The sequence below is a fragment of the Chelonia mydas genome, chromosome 6, assembly GCF_015237465.2.
Source record: "Chelonia mydas isolate rCheMyd1 chromosome 6, rCheMyd1.pri.v2, whole genome shotgun sequence".
Classification (NCBI taxonomy): domain Eukaryota; kingdom Metazoa; phylum Chordata; order Testudines; family Cheloniidae; genus Chelonia; species Chelonia mydas.
In genome coordinates, this window is record NC_051246.2 from 42581266 (window position 1) to 42608935 (window position 27670).

The 27670-nt window shown below is 40.4% G+C and overlaps 1 protein-coding gene across 1 annotated transcript in view; it reads left to right on the top strand.

Moving 5' to 3' along the window:
* The first annotated feature begins 1513 nt into the window (after positions 1-1513).
* The window catches only part of CCDC73 (coiled-coil domain containing 73), a 154448-nt gene continuing 128291 nt past the window's right edge, over positions 1514-27670 (top strand). Inside the window, exons 1-2 of the mRNA XM_043548532.1 lie at positions 1514-2214; positions 19793-19939. Coding sequence (XP_043404467.1) covers positions 19808-19939 — 132 coding nt within the window. The 5' untranslated portion in view covers positions 1514-2214; positions 19793-19807. The remainder of the gene's footprint in view (positions 2215-19792; positions 19940-27670) is intronic.

The following is a 27670-nucleotide window of genomic DNA, read 5'->3' on the forward strand; positions in this document are numbered from 1 at the left end:
AGTCTTGGAGAAGACCCTCCCTCAGCAGCAAGATATCTTCCATAATGAACACAGCCTGTAGAAAATGTGGGGACAGGAATGATTGTAAGGCTCCCCCTACAGTGCTGGCTCTCCCCAAGAGCCCCGTGCTCAGTGTACATGATGGTCCTGGAACACTGATTTCCCCTGTGGTTTCTCACCATTTTGGGGGTCTTGTGGCTCATGTGTGCTTCCCTGGGTTCAGCCAGTTAGTGACAAGTATGTAAATAGTGGCTGTGTTTTAAATAAGTGGTCTCTGTGTTGCAAACAATACTGCTTCTGAAAAATGTTGCATTTTGGCTTCAGAGATATGACCTTGGGAGCCCAGCCTCCCTCTTTGTTATTGCTGGCTGAATGGCTGCGCAGAATTAGAAAGTGGCCATGAAGAACTAAAGAGGACTTTCTGTGTGAGGACACGATGCACTCCGTGGCCAAAAAACCAAGAATTTAAGGAGTGGCGGGACAGCAAGAAGAAGGACCAAAAGGAGAATGTGGTGTGCCAGAATGAAGCAATGGAGCGGCTCTTAAATGTTATGGAGCACCAAGCGGACATGCTCCAGGCACCACTAGCACTGCAAACTGAGCAGCTCCACGCCCACCCTCCCCTGCAGCTGCTGTCACAAAACTCTTTCCCATGCACCCCCCAGACACAGCCAACACACTTAACCTCCTGGCTCCAGTCTGTACCCACTGCATTCCACTCCTGCCCCATCACAATCCAGCCCTGCGGACTCTCAGTACCCATTGCACTCAACACCTGTCCCTCTGTAGTTTAGCCCTGCTGAAGTACAGCACCCGCTGCACTGTACTCCAAAGGAGAAGTTTGGACATGATCCCTGGACATACACAAACTTTAACGGTCCTGGACCGCACCTCCTCCTGGGACCCTCCCTTCCCCCATCACCTATAGTGCTGATGTGGTTTTTTTTGTTTGACTTTCTCCTCCAGTTATTGTTTTTTAATAAAAGAATTGTTTTGGTTTGAAAGCAATCTTTATTCCATTAATTGAAAGCAAACAGAGCCCTGCAAAGCAACAGGCAATTTTCTTACACCTTAATAGTGCATCATCTGCACCAATCACAATCATCTCTTAGCATTACAAACACTGCACTTCTGAGCATAGCAACAAATATTAATGGTTTTCAGCTTCAAATTGCTGCCTCAAGGCATCCCTGATCCTTATGGCCCCATGCTGCGCCCTCTAGTAGCCCTGGTCTCTGGCTGTTGAAATTCAGCCTCCAGATATTGAGCCTCAGCGGTCCAGCCCTGAGTGAGGCTTTCACCCTTCCCTTCACAAATATTAGGGAGCGTACAGCACGCGGCTATAAGCATACGAATATTGTCATCAGCCAGGTCCAGCCTCCCATCTAGGCAGCACCAGTGGGCCTTTAAACAGCCAAAAGCACACTCAACAGCCGTTCTGCACTTGCTCAGCGTTTGTTGAACTGCTCCTTGCCCCATGTATGGCTTCATAAGCCACGGCATTAAGGGGAAGTCGGGGTCTCCCAGGATCACAATGGGCATTTCGTCTTCCCCTACGGTGATTTTCTGGTCCGGGAAGAAAGTCCCTGCTTGCAGCTTCCTGAACAGGCCGGTGTTCCGAAAGAGGCATGAGTCATGCAACTTTCCAGACCAGCCTAGCTAGCATTCTTCCAGGATCCCAACAGGCTGAATACAGCAGGGGTTAGATCAGCTGAACTGCAGCGCTCAGGCTGTGTGGATTTTTCGTCCCCCGGTAGCTATTCTGCTCCAAATATTAAGCCTCGACCAGGCCTCAGCTAACAAATTCTTGTCTGATCTCCCTTCCCTATTGTTGCTATGAATCTGGCCTAACAAGCTCCTCACATTTCTCTCACTCACCTGCCCTGGTTTTAGTGCGAAGCCAATGACAGCACTAGTGCAACCAGCGCAGCTGTTTGGGACTCAGGCCACCACCAAAGGGCAAAGTTGATGCAATTTGCGGGTGGTGCCAGCACCTGCCTTGCTGCAGCTTGCTGCCTTGCACGAGGCGGCACCCGGGGAATGGAGGGCGTGTAACAGCAACCAGAGCCCCAGGAACCAGCCTTCGAAGGAGGCTGGGTTACGGCTCTGCAGAGCCTCCGCCTAGACTCGCACCCGGCTCCCCGCGAGGAGGAACCGACGGTTGGAACTGGCGGGAAGGAGGCGGCTCCGCGGCGGTGGTGGCTCAGCGTGCGGGTAAATGGGGGGCGATGACCCGGGGCCCCTCTCCTTTGGCTCGCCCCTCTTTCCGCTACTTCCCCCGCCTCCCCCGTGTTACGCCGTTATTTTTCTTCAGGGTTTCAATGCGAGCGCGTTGATTTATTTATTTATTTTTTTAAAACACGAGGGGGGAGTCGAGCGGCGGGGGTGGGGCACTAAGCGGGGAGTCTGCAGGAGGCGGGGTTCCGCTCGTGGGGTTCGTTGTTGACGAGCCTCTTCCGAGCTCGTTGCCTGTAGGATGAGCAGGGACGTCCGAAACGCCGGCGGTGTCCGACTGCCCCGATCCGCCCGCTCTCCCTGACTGGCGTTGCTGGGGCCTGGTCTCTTCATCGGCCGGCGGGCGGCCTCTGCCCGGCGCGCGGGTGTTTTGAGTGCCCTGATTGCAGGCCGTGGCTGGGCAAAGCGGAGATATAAAGCATCGGGCTTCTTGGTCTGGCTGCTCTTTAAACAGGCACTGACAAGAGCGAGGGGTTTATATACCTCCCCCTGTGAAGGTTGTAAAACTTAACTTCCCCACCACGCCGCCCCAGCAACGAAAAGACTCCAGCTAGCCAAATGGGGGCTGCAGCTTTGTTAAAATTCCTCCAGCCTTTAACAAACCAACCCACCGCCGCCAGGGATTGTGAACCTGTTTATGACACAGGCATATGTTATTGCCTCCTCAGTCTTCCCACTCTGGTAAAGCAATAGGGAACTGAACTTGACAAGATTACTGTTCTCAAAGAGCTTCAGAGAGCAACTTCGCCCAATTCAATCCAACGTTTCCAGTTTCCTGTGTCCTTTTGTTGTTTTTTCCATCCATCCTGTAAGGTATAGTCTTTAACTTTGAATGGATTCATACACATAAAGTTTAGAATATTTACATTGCTAAAATGTGCTAATAGCCTCTTAGCATCTGCACAAAGCAATAATTGAGCCCCAAACAATAAATATGTAGAAGTCCATTCATGCCTTTGCTTCCTGTCTGTGCTCTATGATCAAGATCAGTCTCCCATACATAGATCTTGGCAGAATGAGACATTTTCTACCCCCCCTTTCTTTTCTTGATCCTGTATTTCATGCTTCTATCTATCCCTTCGCTTAATCCTCTGAGTACTACTGTAATAATTTCCTTGCCATATATTAGTTTGTTGTATATTAGAAACATTATATTATATTATATTATAGCATTTTATGATTCAAGGACCGTGGCAAACAAATTGAGTGACTTTTTTTGCGTTAGCTTTTCATTTCCATAGTGATCCCTGAAACTGATTATATATTACAATGATCATACTAATAATTACTTCAGCTGGGAGAATAACTGGTGAATGTAGCCAGTAGTAAAGTTTATGGTGATGTGAGATAGGAAATCTACCCTCTACTGCATCAATCAATTGATGATGTACATTGTTGCCTTTTAACACGACAGTGGATTCCAACAAAATAAAACTATTATTGACACACAAATAATTGTATTATTGCATTGCACATGTCTGACGTGTTTAGTAAGAGAATAACAATTTATTGTAAAGTGAAATATCTTGTTTTTTTTCTTATTTGTCCCTCTTATATTGTCTCTTATTTGTGTCGAGAACAAAAATGTAAAAATATAGTTCTAATTTTAAAAGTCTTTACATATATTTATATTGAGAATTAGTTTTAAGATGCTTGCTTATTGAATTTCTTACACCTCTTTTGTGTTTTCTCTTAAGCCTTAGTTAATGGGTTTTGCATTATATTGTACCTTTAGCGTGATATTTCTTAGAAAATATTTCACTGAGTCCGTAGTAGCTAGTAGCAGGAGCAAATTTAGGCTGTATTGATTCCTTAGTGAGATTTGCATATAAGAAGTTCTTTCTGCAGCACATCATAATTTGTATTAGAGGCTAAGAAAGAATGGTGCTTTGGTAACAAATGATGCTTCCTCTGATTAATAAGACTAAAGGATACATGTTAAGTGATGTATCAAAAAGGTTATATACACAAATTAAGTTTTTAATAACTTCAGCTGTGTGTGTAACTACCTGTGCACTGATTTGAACATTTACTAACAGTGTGAACGATTCCATAGTGTTCAGATTCTATTATTTTAGGGCTTGAGAATCTAATTGCATTCCTGCCAGTTTGTGTCACTTAGAGCAGCTCTTTTACACTGTTAACTTGAGTCAGGACTCAGAGTGGCATAGATCCAACCTTAGAATCTGGGAGCTGTAACCTGTTCATTACAGTTCACCTCTCTCATTCCCTCAGTGCTATGAGTAGGTATCAATTGATATCAAGTCAATGGAAGCTGATAAGTTACCAGCACTTTTGAAAATTAGCCACTTATTCGTGTGCCTAAATATGCATATAGGAGCCTGACATTAGGTACCCATATCTGAAAATCTTGGCTCCTTTATTTGTTTCTATGTTTTGGGCTAATTGCTTTTCAAAATTCAAAAAAGTCTTCCTAATTTCAATTTGTTGATTTCTTGCCATAGTTTATATTCCTTGTTGCCTAAATTGGGCTGGATCTGCATTTTTGAACAATACCTGTTTGGCTAGAAAAACCTCTTGAACTTTGTCATTTAACCATACTGTTTTTTTCATAACCGGTATATTACGGTATACATAAGTGGCTTCCATGATGAATCTAAACTTTGAAAAAAGGAACAACTCAAGAAGACCATAAAGTAAAAAATTAGATAATTAAAATCTTTAATGTCAGTGTTAGATTGCAGTATAATGCTGTTTGTTGAGAATATTAAACTTAATTATATGGTGATTGTGATCACTGATGTTTACAGGCTGAATCATAGTTATTCATTGTTCAAAGTCCCATGTATTACATAGGGTTAAGTCAGAAGTAGCCTCTAGCTTTTTGTTCTGCACCAAGGAGCAATCTTTTAAGGTTGCATACAACATGGGTGGAAGAACTTTGCTGGCTTCTAACTGAAGGTAGTGGTAGAGGCTAAAGCATCCACTGATAGGAACATAATGGCCAAATTATATTTGATAGACAGCACTGAAAGCCTGAGCCATAGGCATATGGATTGGCCAGTGATGCAAAATCATCAGCAAACAGGTTGCGGTAAGAAGGCTGCTGGCCATGAGGGGAAATTTTGTATAAATTGGGTTTTGGGGATTTAACAATTTTGGATTCTGAGTGAAAATAGAAACTGGAGCTGTGATTCGCCACTGCTTTACTCTCATCATCTATCGCAGTGGTTTCCAAACTTTTTGGCATCACGCCCCCTTTTTAATTTTCAATAAATCCTCACACCCCCCACCTCTCCTTTACCATCATCCAACCTCCCCGATCCTTGTCCCCTGACCGCCCCCTCCAAGGACCCCACCCCCTATCCAACCTCCCCTGCTCCCTGTCTCCTGACTGCCCTGACCCCATCCACACCCCCAGCCCCTGACAGGCCCCCTGGGACTCCCACACCTATCCAACCCCCCCCACTCCCTGTCCCCTGACTGCCCCCCTGGGACCTCCTGCCCCTTATCCAACGCTCTGCTCCCCGCCCCCTTACCAGGCCGCTCAGAGAGGCAGGACTGGCTTAGTGGAAAGCCTGGGAGGTGAGTGGGCGCAAGCTATGCTGCCCACGCGGCGGTGTAGCTGCAGGGGAGAGTGGACAGGAGGGGAGGGGCCGGGGGCTAGCCTCCTTGGCCGGGAGCTTAAGGGCCAGGCAGCCTCACACTCCCCTTGGAATTTCTTCATGCCCCCCAGAGGGTGCACCCCCTCAGTTTGGGAACCAATGATCTATAGCTTTGCCTGCAAATGAGTGCCAAGTGGATGTAAAACAATATCAAATCAGAATAGTATCATTTTACATCCAAAATGTACTCATTTAGCACAGGTGTAAGTGACAGCACAAGATGCAAATCAGGCCCCAAGCCTGCCCTAATAACAGAGGATCCAGTCATTCCCTTCATGTCCCTAAGTCTGCACCTGGTGCTACTTTTGTGCCACTAAATCTCCTTCCCCTGATGGGAAAACAGGTTCTGTGAGGTCACCCTCGCATTGCTTCTGACCCCATAGTTGTCTCCCAAAAAGTATTTCCAGATAGGGTTTATAATATGGCTCAGAGTTCCTAATTAGAACTACAGGAAGGCAGCATTGTTTAGTATGGTGTCCACTAGGTGGCAGTATAGTGTATAAAACAAACACTGAAAGCTTTGGTATCATTCTATGGATAAAAAACAAGTAGATGTATTTTGATCAGGTTTCTGTAAAAAGAACTTAGTAGATATTTCTAGTTCTATAAAATGTGAGTAGAAGTGCTCCACTTATTCTCAATAGCTCAAAAGACTGAAATAAGTTAAAAAAATATTGGGGTTGATAGGTGGGGGGAAGGATTAAATCATCTCACATCAATATGTTATAGGTCCCATATACAATTAAAAAAATTTGATAAAACTGAGAGTTTTATATTTCTATTTTTTGTTTTGGAATCGGTTAAAATAATTTCGTTAAATTTTTCACAATCTTGTTTATGTATGCTTGAAAAGCCCTTTCCAAGTTGTAATTGTGTTCCTACCATATTCTTGACCTTTAGATACACTACACTATATTAAAGGAAAATTAGTGTTTCTGGAGTTATTTTGAGGGTATTGTAAATACATTTTAGTGTTCAATAGATCTATGAAATTTGCTTATGTGATAGAAAACATTATGAGAAAATTTTAATTAAGATCTGGATTTCTAGGTTAACTAGTTTTCAAAAGATTTCATAAGAACTCAAACTATTAAAGGGAACTTCTTGAAGAGGAAGAGAGGTGGTCTCTCAGGTAGGCAGTTGAAAGCCATTATATATTCTTGTACCAGAGCATGAGGATTTGTATGGTGCAGGTATATACCTGCAGGCTCTGCTGACAAAAATCTCTAATCAAAAACACATAGAAGTGCATGTATCCTTATGTGGAGCACCCATAGAGAAAAAACGTCTGAAGAACTCCAGTTCCTGTACATATATGTAACCTCTCCTTACTCCAGATTATTCTCCAGGATCTCCAAGAGAGAAAAGCACAGTGTCACCTGTAGGTAGCCTAGTTTATTTCTCCTCAAGTCCAGGGTTGATAAAAATCAATGATTTAAAAAAAAATCAGATTTTTTTAATTGAAATTGGATTTTTTTTTTATAAAAGGCTTTTTCCTCAAAAAGCATTTTATCTAAAGATACATTATAGCTCAAAGATATCTCATCATGGAATAGGGATTATCAATTCTATTTCTATAGTATGAGACAATATATTCATGTAATGTTTAAGACAAGTTTTGGAAATGAGTTCTAATAGTTCATGGATTAGGGACCCAATTTTATGGGGTTCCAGGGGCTTCTGTATAGATTATTTAGGTTAATCTTTCTATCTACCCCAAGGGACTCAGTGCTCAGTCTAGAAGATACCATCAGAGATGCTTAGTTTTGCAGTTCTCGAATTGTGGATTTGTCTCTCTAGAGATAACATGCTTGTTAACAGCAAAAATGTTTTTAAATAAATTAATATATAGAGTTGAGAAATAACAGACCTCAACCCAATTGTCCCTCTGCAAATTTGTGTACACAGAGTCAATCCCTTACCTCTCTCTAAAAGGGCAAAGTTTCAAAAAGTTCAATGAATAGAAGATTGTTGGGGGCGGAATAGATCTGGACAAGCAGAAGATGTCTGGAGATAAATGTGAGAAGAGAGGGACAGGCAGTAGAAACAAAAGTGAAACTGTTTGAGAAGCATATTCCAGAAGTCTTTAGGTCTTTCTGAGTATAGGCTTCATTGATTTGAGATCTACCATACCATTCTGTCACTAGAAGGGAAAACCTATAATGGCAGCAGGCTGTAAAAGAGACCCAGTTTGGGAATATTTTAATGAAGTTCCTCTACTTGTGGGTAAGACAGGCATGCATGCAAAATGCAAACAGTGCAACAAAGAAATGCAAGACCTGGTTGCCAGAATGAAACAACATCATGCATTCTCTTTCTCCTTTGTCTTGTCTGGGAGAGCCTCTCTACTGGTGTGGAAGAAGAACCAAAGGCTACACTTTCAGCTGTAAGCCATGGAAAGCACAAAGCAAGCACTTTCCGTGCAGACCTAGGGTCTAGTGCAGAGTTGCTGTATAAAAATAACTCCCCTTATTTCATGGACATTTAAGGCAGATTTACACAAGGTATTTATTGAACCAGTTTGCTGTCCCAGCCATGGTGAGTATGGCCCTGTTGCATGAGTGCCGGACCGTCAGGTGTGTGTGTGCACGCGTGCTTGCAGTGGCGAGTTGGCACCATAAAATTTCTCTTCCCACCTTTCCCCTATTTTCCCTGCTGCTGCTTTTGCTAGCCTTCGCCGGAGGCTTGAAACTACTATGGTCAATGCCGACCCCTGCCATCCAAACTACAGCCATGTTTTGGAAACCCTGGGTGAAGGGGCGTAAAATCGCAAAGGGAGAGAGCACAGGCAGTATTGTTTGCAGTCCAAGCAGTTGAAATGAAAACTACCACTGCCTCCCCTAGGTGACCCTAGCTGATATCACTCTCCTGAGGGTAACCAAGGCGGCAAGGAACAGATGCCACAAGCATCTGGGTGCAGACTGGGTCCTTATTCTGCTATGTTGTGTACTGCGATGATGCCAGCCGAATTAATGCTGGAATAGCATGGGAAAATGTCCTATCACGGTGGAAGAAATAAAGCAGCCCTCTCGAGAAACCTTCTGCAACAGATTGCAGAGTATCTCCACGAAAGTTTCCTAGAGATCTTGTTATACCAATAAAATAAAAACCAGCAGGATCTTACTAAAAGAGATAAGACAAAATGTCACATTTATTGTGAATACAAAAAGAATCATAGTAGGCAGTCAGTTATAGCTATAACATTTCATCCAGTTTCATATTCATTCATACATTCGTTCATACACACACACAGGTTTTGCAGCTGCTGTATAGTTACCAGTCCTGAATCTAGCTTGAGTTCGTGGCTTGGGTTCGTAGCTTGTGGCGGCTAACTGGCCAAGAAAGCCGGGCACAAGGAAGAGCTGGGTTTCTGTTGGGCATGCACCGATGCCTTTCCATGTTGGCAGCAGAATGTTACCCTTCAAAGTCTTCCATCTCACCCATCCTTTTTATCGGCTTTAGTTTGAATCCAGAGTCTATAGGTCTTGCTGTGTCACGCTGCCTCTGGGTCCGGTGTGATTGATCACCCATCAATTGCAGACATGACTTTCAGCCTAGGACCTGGCTTTGATGTTTCTTCAATTGTACTTTTGTTCTTTTCTTTTGAGGGTGGACTCCCCTTACTTTGTCAGGGCTGTTGTCTGCATCTTCAGCCGTTGGGTGTTTACACTTTATTTCATCAGGACGGGCTGGAGGTAGATTCCATCATCCATACATACCTCATTCACACATCTAAACTAAACTAATAAGATTACAGCAGGGTTTTGCAAAAATGAAGGTTGCAGCAAGCTTTTACAAAATGAAGTGAGCGTTTTAAAATGGAGTTTGGGACAAGTTAAAATGGAGTTTGAGTTACAATATGGAAAAGTGTAAGGAATGACAAACAGTGAGCAGAAGTTACAATGTTGAAACAGTGTAAGTTTCAGCGATTAAAGCAGCAATTGGATTGAAAGTGAAACTCGATTAGCTAGTTATTGGGGTAACCGGTTTTATGAATGAATGTTGTTTCATTCATAAAACTTTGCTTAAGAAGTTATATTAATAAAGTGAACAATTAAAAACACTGATCAGTTCTACAATCTCTCTGGAGGTTTCTCGGACTATCCCTGTGTACATACAGTCTTTTACTTGGGGCACCCTGTCCCTCGCTGGTCCGGCCACTGGAAAGCAAATAGCCACTCTACCTCACCGTGTCTATTTTAATTAAAAATAGAATATAAGAACATATGATGGGGTGTACCAACCCTGCACTGGTCCAGATAAAAGGAGGCAGTCAGCTCAATTGGGGTGGGCAACGGAGGAGGAAGGATGTACACCGTCGGTTCCTGCGGAGGTACCCGTGATGCTCCTGGTGGTAAAGCCCGAAGTCCCTGACTGTGCTCCAGGCGACTCACTGACTGCAGAGACCACGGGGGAAGCCAAGCCGCCACCCACTGAGGAGGCTGCTGCCTGCTGTACGTCCCAGCCCAGAGGGAAGTAAGACCTATAGACTCTTTGCTTACCTTGCCTTGTCCAGGGGCTGCAGCCTGCTTGCTGTTTCACCCTGCCCAGGGGGCTAATTCCCCAAGTGCCCCCATTGGTGATGGACTCAATATTTTCCACAGTTGTAGCTATAACACAGGAATGGGGTAGCCATGTTCCTGTGGGCAACCCTGGGGTTGGAAGCTATTAGTTTGGAACAGGTAAATCTGGGAAAACTTTCCCCCTTAACAGCTGTATTTCTTTATTTCAGTTAAAGCAGGATTGGTTGCTAAACCTGCGCACACTTCACTGGGATATAACATTTACAAGCATTTTTCATACAAAGATCCAGTTTCCTTAGGGCAAATACCTTACATGGCTTTTCTCAGTGAGCTTATACTCATCAGCAACCAAATAAATAAGCATAATTATGTATGAAGGGGTACTACTTATTTAATAATTGATTCAGCTTGCACAGAAGTGTCATGAAAAGCCATACAGGGCATAACTAAAGGTATCTAGTTTCTTGTATAAAAATGTTACTGTAATATTTTAAAAAAGCAGAAGTTTTTCAGACAAATCTGTTAAGTTTAAAAAAAGAAAATTTATACTTTTAAATCATTATTTCTTTTAAAAGATATTTTTATCAATTGTAATGTTCAGAAGTTTTATCTAATATCAAAACCTACCAGTTGTGGTAAAATGATAGTGTGAAATTAATGCTGTTATACTATAACAATAAAGACGTGACTCGTATTTTATGTACACATGCATTCAAGTGTAGTGACAAATGGCTTCATGCTGTGTGATTAAATGCATATTAGCGTTTGCCCTAGGCATTTGATTATTACCATCTTTACTTCATTACATTACCACACTGTATGGCCATATAATTTATAAGATAATACAGACATCACTTTGTTGCTGATAGGAATTATTCTGTTTTATGGATGGTGTCCTTTAATTTTGCCTTTCATGGATTATAAAATTGCTTAATATCTGCTGAAGTGAATCACTGGAGAAGCAAATAAAGATGTTGGCCTCCGGTCACAGTGTCATTTGTGATACTGGCAAAATCTTACAGGCTCATTTATCCCTGTACATGATTGATAACACTATGGGTTAAATGGAGAAAGCTTTGCTTCCATTAAAGGATCATCATGAATGAAGACCTCCCACTTAAAAGTCAGGCATGATGAGAAGACAAGAGACTATCTACAGGTCAAATTAAATAACTTAAATAATTTAAGTGGAATGACAGTGTAATTTGTCCATTCTGTGTTATTACCCTGACCCCTACCAGGCTCATAGGCTAACTTACTTTCTAGTGTAGGGTATTTAAGATGTAATTTTTAATAAATGTTCAGATTTAAGTGCCATAAAGGTTTTTATAAGTGTGTTTTAATAAACAGATTTAATAATGTGCGTTTTAAAAAACGTCATTTTATCATGTTATATTTGTTAAACATAAAAACATAATAGAAAAGCAAGTGCAGTGAATGCTTCAAAGTGGGGATTTTAATCATTCTTAATTTAATCATTCTTTATCATTTTATTTTTCATATTTATAATGTTGTCTTAAAGATGCACATTTTTTACTCCAACTCTGTGACTAGCATGTTTGTGGCCAAGAATAGAAGGAGAATGCATTTCTTTAGGGACATTTTTTATTGCACAAGAAACAATTTCTGTATTATCATACCAAACGACACACAGTATTGTTTATCTTGTGGTTTTTATGGCTTCTAAACAGTTGTATTAATTTGAGATGTTTATAGTAGACATTTAATTTGTCATTCCAGTATACATCTGATGATTTTCAATCTTTAAAAACATGTTTTAATAATTTAATATAATATGAATTTATTAACTTAAACTTCATCAGATGTTTTCTGTCAGTAATTTGCTTGCTTTTCTTTTTGCTGTGCATCATCTATTCAAACAAATTATAGAGCAAATGGTCAAGTTCTCATATTCCTCTGACTGGTGCGGAGGGTCACACAAGTATCACACTCAGCCTGGAGAATGAGGAGAGGGAGTAGGGTATAATATGCATCATACCTTTGCAGTTTCCAGTGGTTTCTTACAGAGCATTCAAAGGAGGCTTGCCTGACCTCCCTGTTGCAGAATGAGTGCAGATTATACATAAGAAATTGGTACCTCACAATGGAGGGATGAGTGAAATTTCTGAGCTTCCACTTGGAAAAGCTTTTATCTTGACTTACTGCCTTCGGGATGTGAAGCTTTCCTTGTCAAGTGCCTTTGCTGGGATCAGTTGGGTGAGGGAAAGCCAGTGGATGCCTCAGGTCCATTTTCTTCCATCCCTTAAAAATGGTAAAGTTGATTTAAAAAAAAATCACTGACAAAATAATTCCCAAAATTGCTTTTTTGATGAACAAGGAATTGGACTCTATCCTGCATAGACTAACACATATAACTTTGCTCATTGACTTAAGTGAGGCTACTTTCATGATTCAAGTTACTTGCATGCATCAGCCTTTGCAGGATTGGGCCCTAAATTAGTCCATCACTTTCTTTGTGTACAGAATTTTTCACAGGAATTAATTTTTCTCTAAACATACCACACAAGATTCTCCTATTTGGATTAGCATCCTCATGTCTGAAGCTGGTGGAATTCCAAAGCTCAGAGGGCTAGGTCTACAAAGGGACTTAGATGTTGTAACACTCAGCGTTTCAGTGCCTAGGCATCCTGCTGCCTAGTGGAATCCTCAGGCCTGAGATAGGGACCCAGGTTCCCCATATAATGCCTGGTAGGACAGTTAGGGGCCTAAGATAGGTGCCCTCAGAGGGGAGCAAGTTGTTTGGGGAGCAATCTAAGCTAGCGAGGAGCAAAATGCAGAGGAAAGCAGTGGGACTTAGGGCTTAGATTCATAAAGATACTTAGGTGGCTAACTTCCATTGATATGGGCTTTTATGCTCCTGTCTCTCCTAGGGACTCTGAGCCATGAACCCTCTCCCTCACCTCTTTTTTGGGGAAAACCAGAGAGAGAGACCCCTTCCCCTCCATTATGCCCAATAGTTAAGGCACTTTGTTGTGAGGTGGGAGACTGGGTTCCAGTCCCTGCTCAAAATCAGGCAGAGCAGCGATTGGAATCTGGGTCTCCCACCTCCCAGGAGAATGCCCTAACCACCAGGCTGTTGGGTATTTTGTGGGTGAGTCTCTCTCTTTCTCTTTTGGTGGAGTTGTTCCACTTTGTATAAATGATTAAATCTTCATTGGAATAGGAAATGTCTGAACCACCAGGCTGTAAGAGTCAGTCTGTCCATGTGGCCCAATGCATATTTAATTATTTATACAATGTGGAACAGCTTCAACAGGAGAGATCGAGAGAGACCCACCCTAGAATATCCAGTAGACCTGAACCCAGGTCTTCACCTCCCAAGAGGTTAGGGCACTCTTCTAGGAGATAGGGAAACCTGGGATCAAGTCCCTGTGTCAAATCAGGCAAAGTAGGAGTTTGAATCTGGGATACACACATGTAAAATTCCCCTCTTTGGAGATCTGGTTTAGTAGGCATGCTTTGAGAATGCCTGAGTAGGGCTTGATTCAGTAGGCAATGGGTGGAATGCCTAGTTTAAAAATGCTGCAGGGACTTAAATGTGAGCTTGGGCTCCAACTTCCAAGCAACTTGTTAAGCTGGGGGTAGCACCAGGATTTAAGTGGCTTTGCACATGTTCATAGGGAATATTTAGGCATCTACTGGGTTAGGTGGCAGCTAAGCAGTGGTTTTGGGAAAGTCATTAGACATTAGGTGCCTACAGAGGTAGTTAGGCACCTAAGTACTTTTGTGGATCTAGCCCAAAGAGTGAGCCTTATGTGACTGTGGTATTGGAACTGGAGCATGTATCAGGTCGTCTCATTTTACTTTATAGTCACAAAATCTTGTCTTAAATCAGGGCATAACATGATTAAAGATGGACTCAATAGTTTTCTATCTACTATGACATGAGAGTAGGGTCTTTTAGTTATGTAACTGTTGATGACCTCTCTAACACTAAAATAGTCTAGAAAGTTGTATTCCTTGTACTGCTTTATATATTTGTGGTGTACCTCTGAAATCTGGGGTCATTTCAAGTAATGAAGAAAAGAAAAATTATTTGCATTTATTATTGGGGGGCGGCGGCTGATTGTGCAGTTCTGGATTCAGTAGGAGTTTTGGCTAAATAAGGATTGGTCTGTCCTGAATTCTAGTGCCAGTTTTGTAAATTAAAAATAATTAAGCCTGTATTCTCTGTGCGAAAATGAATGTGTAACTGTGTAAATTAAAGTACAGAGTTTGGTTACTTGCACAATATTTGTTTGCACATTCAAACAGCCACTTGATGGTGCTTAATATGGATACATTTTTTTATACACGGATTTTGCCAGCAGATTTCAGCTTCTACTCTTGAAAATTTGGTCCTTTAATTCTACATATATTTTGTTAATGGTGTGGAAACTTAAGTACTTTTTTTTTTATTATTATTGATAATTTATTATCCAGTGCTGACAGTATTATTGGTGCTGTATAAGACAGAAGACTATACTGGGCCTGATTCTCCTCTTTTCCCCTCCCCCCCTTGTGTAACTTCAGTGAGTTCATTAGAATTACTCCTGATTTGCAGTGGTATAATTGAGAAAATAATCACACCTACAATCCCTTCCCCAAGCAACTCAGGGTGTGTTTATATTATGGTTTTAGCCATCAGTTAACAAGGCCTTAGGCACTGATCAATGTTCCCTCTAATTTTTGACAGGCCGTGTGTGCAAAAAAATTTCTTCTGTGCAAATTTTTGAAGCAGAGTTCAAATTTGTGCACCATGAGGCAAATGCACCCAAGCGAGTAAAACGCTTATACATTTAAAAAGTTTTAATTTGCAATTTGTGATGATAATAGTTTTACACCTTGTTATTTTATAAATGTCATTTTTAAATACTTAGAAAAAGGAAATTTAACTATTCTTCATGAAGCAGAAGTTAGTTTTAAGCATTACGCTTTATGATCTTTTTTTTATAGACAATCATGAGCATATATCAAGCACATATTAATCCAAGATCATTATCAGTCCATAGGCTTCTGCCCGTTGGTGTCCACTTTCACCTTTCATTCTATACACCTGTCCGAAAAGATTTTGATAAACATATAATAAAGGCAATTTAATAAGTATGCTATTATGTCAATTTATATGGGTTTTCAGATAGAGACATCATAAGTAAAAAAAGAAAAACAAGAGTTTGTGTTTTAAATTTAAAATTTTCCTAAAAAATATCAATAAATGATTATCAGCCAAGAATAAGATATGTAATTAAAAATGCATTTTAATTTCCTTATTGGTCAAAACATCAAAGACTGCTAAACTAACCTTACTGTTTTTCCCTGCTATCTTTTTCATTTGCCCATTCAATATAAACTCTGTCCAGATCTATCAGTCCTCCATCCAGCTGGTAACTCTTAATACACATCAGCATGTCCAAATGATCTACTTGTAAATGATTCCGTAGTTTGTTTTTTTAGAGTGTTCATTAAGCTAAAGCCACACTCACAGTCTGCACTTGATGCTTGGAATGTTCCTCCAATATTCATCAACTTTGCAAGATCCTGAAACTGTTCATTCTGGTGAGCAAATGTCACCACATCTGGGAAACTTAAAACCAATTGGCTTTTGATTCTTTCGGCTACTGCAAATTTGAAGTCATTGTACTGACTGACTATAACAATCTCTTCAGCAAAAAAGTCTTTGTATTTTGAACCTAGGGATTTGACCTGATGAATTCCAAAATTGAAGTCATACTTAACTATTGCTGCACAATCAAAAGCAGGCCACTCCTGGACTTCATCCTCTGGAAACCTGTCTGCCAAATGTGCACACCAGATGTTTATGAAAGTTATTATGGAACTACTATCTATTTCATTATTTTCTTGAGAGCTCATATCTAAAAGAGCCTTAACTTCGTCACTCCATAAGACTGAACCTCCAAGGTACTGTCTTCTGTTCTTGATCAGTTTACCTCTGGCAAGGTGAAATGCTTTAAGAGGTGTAAGGCCCCGTTTCTGGAGCAGCATGGATAGTGAAGCCAGTTCCGACAAAACATCATTCAAAACTTCTAATGTTATTCGGTATTCCATGGTATTCAGCTTTTTGTGGCAGTATTTAGAAACTGGATCAGTATCTTTTGTCTTGCTCAAAATATTCCAGAAGAGGATTATAGTTGCGAATAATTGCTCGAAGTGCAAAGTGCCTAGATAACCAGCGCACTTCATTGAGTGGCCTGAAAGCCGCTGACTCACATTCAGAAGCATCCACTATTTTCTGAAATTTGCATTTTCTCCTGGATGACTGACAGAACACCGTTTAGACAGTTCTCATTAAAGTTTCGATGTCTCTTATCAGCTTGACCTCTTTCCATGCATCGGAAATCCCCAAGTCTTCCCGGTGAGCAACGCAATGTTGCTGGACTAAGTGTGGAATATCACGTTTCAGCTGAGCCGCCACGACGTTGAGTTTGCCCAACATCATGGAGGCAACATCAGATGTGAACATCACCATTTTCATTAGATCAAGTTGGTGTTTTTTATAAAACTCTTTGATTGCAGACACTATTGAAACAGCATCGCATTCTTGCAATCGTAATAGTCCACCAAATGAAGTTTTATAGTCTGCACAATTTATGGATCTATATTTAAAGTAGAGTATCAAGTATCTGTTAATGGATATATCAGTGTTTTCATCAACAGCTAGAGTATGAAACATTGCCGATGCTATTTCATGCATGAGGTCATTTTGGACAATGCAGTTGATAATTTCAAGAAATTCAAAAGCATAATTTTTACTTCTCTAGCTTGCTGGTATGTGCACATATTTTTCCATATGGTCATTAATATCCTGAACAGAAAACATTGAGCTGTTCATTTTAATAGCCAACAACACACTGTCAATAAGTACCTTGATTTCTTCTGGGTTTGAGTGCTTGCGTTCAAGATTAATTTGCCTCCTCTGTTTTTCAGCTGGACTTTCAAGAATCCTGCTAGGCAATCCACTCTGTAAGGAAGGGTTTTTGTTTCTAAGTCTTGTTACACCATTTATATGAGACTTACTTGACAGATGACGCTTAAAGAAATCCAACTTCCATACATCGTTCCACATTATTCCTGCTGAAAATTCTCCCGAAGCTCTGGCATCTTGAAAATATACACAAACCACTCCGTTGTCCTCATCATATGTGAATATTTCACAAAGTTTAACAAGCATTACACTATGTGACTTCGGTGTAACAGTCTCTATAGTCTCATCCAGCCATCCAGATTTAAATGAAATCACTGTTCTTTTACGCTTTAGACCTCTAGACAGTGACATTTTGGGATTGATTTTTTTACCAGATTGGTTTATTTAAAATTAATACTTTTATTATATGGCTACTATTTCAATGCGCTTAACAGCGTGACTCGACAAAAGGGCAAACGGGAGATCATTCAGATCAGGATACGGGAAGTTTGTGCATAGCTCCGATCACGTCCATGCATCTGTGGCAAAAAAATGTGGGAAAATGGTAAAACATCACGAGTAAATATATGAAGTCCAATGCCTTTGAAAGATCTCAAACATGAAAACAACACTTACCTTTGTTCATTTCTGGGAAATCTTTGATGTTCCTTAGCAACTACAGCCAGGCATTTTGACTTATTCGCATGTACTTGAGTTTGAACACAGGCAAATGACCAGACTACAAGGAGATGTGTGGGTCCCGACTGTCCTGACGTGATCAACTTTCCACGTTCAAAATGCTGGCGGGGAGGGGTACGATTCATTGCTCTCCTTTCCCTTCCCCCCTCCCTTGCCAGCTATTAGAATCTGGCTGCGTTGATATATGGCGGGTGAACAATGTCAAAAGTCACCCGTAAATGATATTTTGGCCTGGCTCCGATGTACTATTTCATTTTTTGTGCGCACAGTGTTTCGCCTTGTGCGCGGGGTTTAGCATCTATGTGCGTGTGCACACGCGCACAGCTTAGAGGGAACAGTGGCACTGATTCTGGCTCATGTTTTGGCCTCATGACACAAATTGGGAATTCCCCCAGGAGGATTCCATGTTGCTGTACTCTGTCTCCCTCTCCATCCCCCCATGACCTTTGGAGCCCCAGCATAGGGAGGTGTTAAGTGTGGTCCTGGGATTAACTGGTATAGTATGGAGGAGGTGTTGCTAGAGCACTCTGCATTCTGGCTATTTTGGGCTGCTGATATAAAAAATACCTTTGAAAAAGAAGGAAATTTTTAAAAGTGCATCCACTGTATCTACAATTACTCCTGTTCCATAAATAAGGCAAAATGCTGGGTAATCTGAGAAAAGTACTATAACTCACCATTATCATCCCCACTCCAAACAGGCTGCCCCAATAGTGGCAGTAATATGAATCTGTATTGGTGTGTGAGACCAGCACTACAAACAAGGGTAAGGGAGGGGAATAGTAAAGTAGATGAAATCCACTGCCAAATCAGCATAAGGAGCAGTGCTACATGTCAGCCCCTGCAGCGACTATGTTGCCAAATCTTGCAATTTTATAGTGAGAATTTTATATTATATTTAGTGTTTTACTTAAAGCCCTAGTTCCTGTAGTCAAGTGCCCATTAGAAAATCTCGGTTTTCATTTTTAAAAAGTAAGTTTTTATTGCAGTCATGGTTGTGGGGGAAAAGAGCTCCAATGTACATTTTTAAAAAAAAATTATGATTTTTAAGCCAATGTAAAGATTATTATTATTATTTTTTAGGCTTGAGTCATGATTTTTTGAACTCTTGGGGTTGGCAATTTAATTGCCGTTTCATAGGTTGAAATAGCAGCTGCAGCCTCCCCATGTCAGTGCTGTAGGCTATTTGAGCTACCAGATCTGCATAAACCTGGATCCTACGTCCCTTCCCTATTTCACACCCAGTGTCTTTATTCTGTTTTATTTTATTTTATTTTATTTTTATTATTGAGACTCAAAGCAAAAGATAAGAGAAAAATTATGGGATATGGCGAGATAGTGATAAAAACATCTTTTGTCCTCTACCGTCATCGTACATCCTTTTAAAAATAAAGATGATGGTAATAATAACTAATGTGTAATCATTTAATGGTTTTATATTTTCTGGAAAAAAGTATTCAGTATATCTCTAACTTTTTTTTGGTAAATCTTTAGAAACAAATATAAAAGAAACCAGAAGCTAGCAAGATCTCAAGTTATATCATGTACCTGCTACAAGAATAAATAAGAAATCACAATTTAAATATATTTAAACTCTAAAGTAAGCAATAAGCAATGGATTTAATTTTTTGTCAAATTAAATATTACTGCCTAATTTCACAGTTTAGAAATGGTTGTTTAAATAACTAAACTATGATATCTATTGTTTTCAACACTTGCAAGTTTTCAGAAAGTGAAAGACTTTAAAGGCTAAATCTGAAAAGATGATATAAATTTTTTTATTGCAGATACAGAATTTAAATATGGATAGAGACTTTAAGACAACGACACCTGCTTATACTTTTCAAAGTTCTTCAGACACATTGCTTTCTATTCATCTGTTAGATTTTAAAACAAGTTTACTAGAGGCAGTAGAAGAACTGCGTGTAAGAAGGGTATGTGTGCTATCATTGTCTTAAGCTCCCAATTCTTTGTGTTATTTACAACTGTTCATTATTAATTGTAAGAATTCCTACTCATCTATAAAAGCAAATAACCCACTTTCATATAAAAGAACATTTATCCGCCAGGATTTTGTATCATAAATATCATGGAAGTTTTTAGTGTGTGTATTTGGGGCATATATTAGACTTGGACAACTTAGTTCTTATGGGTACATTGGGACAATGAATACAACTGACACATATTTATCTATCAAAAATACAATTGTTTACCAAATTAATAAGGCAGAAATTCTCTATAGTCAACTTTTATTTTCTATTGTGTTTATTTTATTATATCCTTCCGTATCAAAAACCTTTTCAAGAGTGACTCGTGATGTGGAAAGCAAGCAGACATGTAGATGTACATCCATAACTGAATCTATCTCAGTCTTTGTTTAACAGATTGATTTACCATTTACCAGGAGGGGTGTAGCTTTGACCTGCTTTTCAGTCAGTATACTGATGCTTTCACTAAATTAAAAAAGAAAGCAAATAGATGGTTAGTATCTTTGACATACTCAAGTAGATTTTTTTTTTTTCAACCATCTCCTTGGTTGTAAACATAGTCAATAAAGGTCAAAGTCAAACTATTACAGTACTTTAGAGACATTATGAGCACTGCCATTCTAAGATATGAGTATTTCTTGATTTAAAATAAAGAAATAGATGGGAGATTCATTTTTAAGTATTGCAATTATGTCTTTATAATTAAAGGCCAATAGTAACACTTATTTTGTTTTTCAGTTATATTGCAAAAGATTGTAGTATACATTTGCTAATGTTTTTCTTTTTAGATTTTCTGAACGATTTTCTTTCTGCCTTTCACAGAAGAACTATACTTTAGTTATTTGATACCTTTGACCTGTTTGACAAAAGTGTATTGTAGACATTCTACAAAAAATGTTTGCATTGATAAATGTTTACCTTTGTTTTGATCTATTTTAAAAGTTAAATGGCACAACACTTTTTAAAAATAACACTACATCTGTAATGACTGCTGCACAGTATCTTAACTAAAAGCCTCTAGGCCCTTGGTGCAATTGCAGTAGTTATAAATTCACCACACCCTAATCACTACGAACTGTGGGTTTACTCTAGGACAGAAGGAGTTTAGCCCAGTACAGCCATGTTTGCAGTAATGCAGGGACTCTGGAGAATTTTTACTTAGATAATAGATCAGAATAGCAAACCACCATTTTTCCCCATAGGGATAATATATTTTGTGGTAGCTTGCTGCCCTTTACACTATCAGAGTTTTAACCTCTTTATTTCATTTGGTTAGAGTCATATAACACTAAAATGGAAATATTGTAATTTCAAAAGAATGCTATAAATTCTCTTCTCTTCCCCTCCCCCCCCCCCCCGCCCCCCATGTACAAGAGAAAAAGAATAAAGCAAGGACTACAGCTACTGTATTTGATTTTGTCTGGAAGGTAAGTTTTTATCTTTTTTCACTACATGTACTTTTAGTTGCAAAATGCCTGCAGCCAAGAGCCAAATCCTGTAAGTAAGATTTGGCTTGAAATGTCCAAAACACAGATTTTCATCTTCATGCTGAAGATGTTTCTACCTTGTTCTTAATCAAATTCGCAGCTGCGGGAAAAAGTTAAAAACTTTTGAAGGCTAGTAACAAGAGCAGGTATGTATTACTTGATCTGTCAATGAATTCAAGATTACCTGCTTAACGAGGATGAAAAATGAAACTATTTTGAAATAGGATTATAAAATATTTTGGGCCACAATGTACTACTGTTGATTTTTAAGCAGAACTCTGCATATAAATCAATTGTTACAAAATCAATGGCACAAAATGCTCCCATGATTTTAGTTATGCATTTATTACAAGTCATAACTTACATAAGACTAGACTGTAAATTTACAATCTGCCCTGAACAAGATAGTATGCAGTTGTACCACCTCAGAAAAAGGCTATCGAATGAATAATGGCTCAGAATCACAGTTCCTTCCTTGCTCTGAGAGAAGAGTGAGTTGCTTCACCTTTTTCATGGAGTAATTTACTCCCCACTGTGCACCTGATCAGTGAGTAGGAGAGATGGGGCTGAGCCAGAGCAGAGGTCCTCAAACTGGGAGGTGTGCAGAATATATTCAGGGTGGGGAGAGAAGCTTTAGGGGGGAAAAAAATATTGTGCACATTTAGAGCTGGGTGGCTAGAGAGTGGCGGCTGCTGGCCAGGTGCCTAGCTCTTATGGCAGCGCCGCCACCAGCAACAGTGGAGAAGTAAGGGTAGCAATACCATACCTGGTGGCGGTGCTACCTTCAGAGCTGGGCGGCCAGAGAGCAGCGGCTGCTGGTTGGATGCCCAAGGGAGGAGCATAAACCACTACAGACACAAAGAAGGGTGACTCATTCAAATAAGTTTGAGGACCATTGACCAAGAGGGAGTCCCATTTCCCACCCATCTCTGCCCCCACCTTGCTGAGCTGTTCCCTAGGAACAGGATTGGGCAGGTACCTCAAGGGGGGTTAGTGTGGTCAAGTGGATAAGACATTAAACTGGGTTTCAGGAGACCTGAGTTCTACTCTCACGTCTACATATAACCTGCTGTGATATCTCAGATGAGTCATTTTACCTCACTGTGCTTCTGTTTCCCCTCCCATGCTTTGCCTGTTTAGAGTGGAAGCCCTATGGGGTAGGGAATGTTATGCTTTTGTACAGTACCTAGCATAGTGTGGCCCCGGTTGGTTTGAGTGATCCAGGCTATATTGTAATACAAATATTAAATTGTAGAAATGAATCTTGCCCTCTTGCAGCTGGAGTCATAATCCGAGCAGAGCTGATCAGTGATGAAAATCTAGCCCAAAATAATTAAATACTGAAATAACAATTAATGTCTGAGAGGCTTTTAAAAAAATTGTTAATGCAAAAGCTGAAGGTAATAAAAAAGAAAAATATAAACAAAGCTATTGACCATAAAAATTATTTTAAAAGAAAAATTGAAACATTCTAAGTCAATTTATATTTAAGTAAATACATTCTAATTACATTGTAAGAGTTTGTTTTTAATGTTTTTTCTTTGATAAGGTAGGAGTTATTAAATCATCAAATTAAAAGTAGTTTATAATTACAAGCAATGCCTCCCCCCCCCCCCCGCAACTTTCCAGCTACAGAAGAGACAAAATCAGCCCTCAGGTATGTATGCAAAACTCCCATTGAGGTCAATGGGAGCTGCGCATGCTTATCTTAGAATAGACAGGCTAAATTTTCAAAATGCATATGCCGCTACCTTATTTCTTAAGATGTCAGGAGAATCTGTCTTTTTAATGGGAATTGACTATAATGCCTAATGATGTAATCAGAAACCGCAAAAGCAGTCAGTAGAAATTACTGTTTTGTTTTTCTTCCAGGGGATTCTTTATATTTTGGTAGAGTATTGAGGGTCCGCTTATTTTTTGCCAGTTTTGCCTACCATTCTACCATGTCCTCTGAAGTCTGTCAGTCCTGTTCTGCAATCAGCTGGAGACATTATGTTGGGTAACGTGAGGAATTTCTTCCACAGGGGCTAAAATATTGTCTTACCTGTAATAGTTTTAAGTGTAACTTTAGGTATAATGATAAACAGGCATATACAGTTTGTCACAATGGAAGTCTAATGCAACCATAACTACCACCAACATTTGACAATTGAAGTTAAGTTTAAGATAATGTTTAGAAGGGCTAGGAAGCATTTGAACTTTAGTATATTGTGTACTGAATCAGTGAGAACTATGGCCCTGATTTAGGAAAACATCCTTATGCAGGAAAGCACTTAAGCATGTGCTTCAGTGCTTACTGGAATAGGGATGTACTTTGATGTAGAGAATATGGGATAGTTTTGTTTGTCAGCAGTGGGAGCAATGGAAGTGGCGTCTTGCTGAGTACCAAAAAGATGAATTTTAGTGCTGATTTTCTTCACTATACTAATTTGTCTCTGTGATGCAAAAGACAAACTCATTTGTCTATTAACCAAAAGGATGGTAGTTGGAACCTGTGTCAGGGATGTTTTCTTTCTTTGAAGCTAGCAACTACATTTTGGAGTAAAATAACAGGGTGTAAAATAAAGAAAAATCTTATTGGGGAGGGGGGAAGGAATGTTAGTTTCTTGGGGAAAACATAAGCCACCTTTCAGTCTGGTCCTCTCCCTGATACCAAGTATAAAAACAAAACTGAAAGAACCCCCCCCCCACCCCCAAATTCTGTCATGTGGAACCATATCAACCTGCAGATTTGGTCAACAAGGTTTTGACCTTTATATCCACAAAATAGAACTCTACCACTTGAAGTAATGGAATAACTGGTAGCAGGCACTAGAGGGGGATGAGCTATACACTTTGCCAGTGGATTTCACAGCTTGTGTGCTGATATCCGAGGAATGTAGAGAGACAGGGCTCCTGGGATCAATTATAAATTCTGGAGGGGAGTGTGTTCTAACGGTTATAGACTCCACTGCTCCAGTCTGTCTCTGCCCCCCGCTGCTCCGATCAACTTCCAGCTCCTGCCCACTTCTGTTCCTATTCATCCCCCCCAAATGATCTAGCTCCTTTCCCCCCTCCTCCTCCTCCTCCTCCTCCTCCTGTACCTATAGACCCCTAACCCCTCTTCCTCCTCTTTCTGTTATCCACTCCTTCAGTAGCTCCTGTTCTCCTCCCCTACTTCTGTCCCCTTCTGCTTCCCTCCATCCTTTGGCTCTTCTCTTTTGCTACTTCCTACCCTCTGGCTCTGCAGCATTCTACCTTCTCCTCCACTCAGTGGTGGACATAGCTTCCCAGTTCAATGGGTGCACTACACTAAACTCTTCTTGGACATGATTTTGAGTTGTAGTCAAGGGATCACCAACCACCCACAGCAGCACCTTTCACCATGGCACTGCAACCCTAACCCAGATCCAGTGCGGAAGAAAGGCCCAGGAGGTGAGGGTCTGGAGACCGAGCAGCAACTCCTGTCCCATGGGGTTGGGGCTGGCTCCCCACTCTGAGCATTATGATTTGGAACATGTGGTCAAAGTCCCACTCAAGTTTGGCACTTTGGTTTCATGATTTCTGTAAGTGCAAATGAACCCACACTAAAGCCACCCCTGCCTCAGGCTGCTTCCTCTTACTATTACTCCAGGTTTGGTATAGTGCACGCACTGCCAGCAGCAGGAGCATTGAGAAACCATCTCCCTGCTTTCATTTCCTGTGCCCATACTGTGGCAGCCCCCAGCTGCTGGGAAGAGTAATTGTAGGGAAAATCTTGCTCAGCCCCTGGAGCTCTGATATGGGGCATGCTTGGAGCAGACAAAATCTTAGTAGAGTTAGCTGCCAAGCTTTAACATATCTGTGTTGAATGTGTGCAAATTGAGATTTTTTTTAAGAGGCTTATAACTTTTCCAAATTTCAGTTAATTTTTACATGAACAGCAAAAGGCACATCCCTGTCACCAGTATGTCATCCCCTGTGTCAAATTTCAAGCCCTTGCTCCAAGGCATGGAGGTGCAAACTGTATTTTTCCTTAAATTGGTCTCAGAAATTGTGAAACTTAGCTGAAATGGTGAAAATCAGCTGAAACTTTAAAAAAAAAAATCAGACCAAGGCCAACATTAAGTGTGTAAAGTTTTAGTTTGAAAAATTAAAGTTTTTGGCAAAGTTATAAACAAATGAAATCAGGGTCTTACAATGGAGAGTGTTAGGCAACCTTAACTGCAGGTGATGCTACCAGCTTTGCCTATAATAATTTGTACTGTATATGTTTTTGCTATCATTCCCTTTTCACATTGCTTTGGTGATTATTTTCTGAATAGCATAATGGTTTCAGTCTCCACTTCTTCCTTCCACCTTTGTGCTGCCATTTTAAAAAAATACCTTACTTCTTCTGTTAACTTACTTTCACCCTCATTAGTAAGTCAGAAAGGCTGGTTTCCCCTTCCTATCATCCCTAACCTTTCCACTTGATTTATTGAACACTGGCATAAATATGTGGTTCCTGAATCTTAAGAACCCTAATCATTTCTTTAGAATCAGTGATAGGGAGAGGCAACTGGATGTAGCTTTCTTGTTAGTAAGTCTTTAAGTTTATAGCTGATCTCTGTTGCTAGTTAATTCATGGATAGCAAGGGTGAAATCTTCTGTGTGCCTTCTTAAGTGTACTCAAAAAATTAGGAAACACTTCCATTAGGCACAGCCAGAATAATAAATTTCATATTCAGTTTATCATTTGCATGTGCAATTAATGTTCTGCATTAAAAATACAGGGTTTTGTGCCTGGAAAAGCAGATACTCTTGAAAATTTTATGGGAGCACTTTGAAAATGTGACCCTCAGTCTGCCATGGTAACCAAATAATAATTATAATATCCAAGAGACCAGGTAGGTGAAGTATCATCTTTTCATTGGATCAACTTCTATTGGTGAATGAGACTAGATTTTGAGCTGTACCAAGCTGAAGAAGAGCTCTGGTAAATAGTTTTGAAAAACAGTTGAACAAATATTTAAAAGGATAATATGTTGTGAGTTCAAATTTTAAGGGAAGGGGACAGGCAAACTAAATGTCTAAAATGTCCTATGTTCATACACTTAAGTCTCTAAGGTCTGGTCTACACTAGGGAGGGGATCGATCTAAGTTACGCAACTTCAGCTACTTGAATAATATAGCTGAAGTAGATGTACTTTGGTCTACTCACCGCGGTGTCTTCACTGTGGTAAGTCGACTGCTGACGCTCCCCAGTCCACTCCGCCTGCACCTCTCGCTCCAGTGGAGTACTGGAGTCAACGGGAGAGCGCTCAGTGGTCGATTTATCGCGTCTAGACTAGACGCGATAAATTGACCCCCACTGGCTCGATCGCTGCCCATCGATCCAGCAGGTAATGTAGACAAGCCCTAAATATCAGTACAGCTTCTTTTAACATTGTATACAACTTCTACATTGTAACTACTGTAAAGTGCTAAACATACTATAATAACAGAAGGAAAGAAGTTAAGAAGTATAGACAGAAGAAAAATGTTATTAATGAGATTTAAAATGAGATGGAGCCTCAATGAGGCAGATAAATACAAGAACGCTATTCCAGATGGTAATAGCTGCAGAAAATACTGTTCTTTAAGTAGTGTCCCAATGGGTGCTCCACTTCAGGTGCTCATGTGCCTTTTGAGCCCTGGATCAGAGATTTTCCATTAGCAGTGTCAATTCTGCCCACACATGCACTCTATACAACTTCATGCTGTTCTTTGAGAATATATAGGGCTGTGTGGGTGAACCGTCTTCAGTTCCTTCTCTGTTGCCTCAGCCTGAGACAGAGCTCTAGTATGTCCACCTCATGGATGCCTCAGCATGTTTTGTAGTTACTCTTTAGTTAGTTCAGTGTTAGTTGTTATAGAATTAGTTAGATGTGAGAAATTTGTTTTTCCTCTTTCCCTTTTTTTCTTTCCCATTTTTTTCTGGGGAGCTTATTTGGCCTGGCTGGTCATGCCTGGCTCACCAGGTTTCATGTGCTGGTCTCTTGTTGGGAGGCTATCACAATCACCGATGGCCACTCTAACTGTGTCCATTGCTTGGGAGATCCCATATTTCCCAAAAGTGTAACTTTTTCCTGGCTCTAAAATCTAGAGCTCAGAAGAATTGGAAAACCAAACTGAAGCTGTTGCTAATGGAACTCTCCCTTTGCCCAGCTTCTGAGTCAGGTCAAGAAATTGCCTCCCATACACCTTTCAT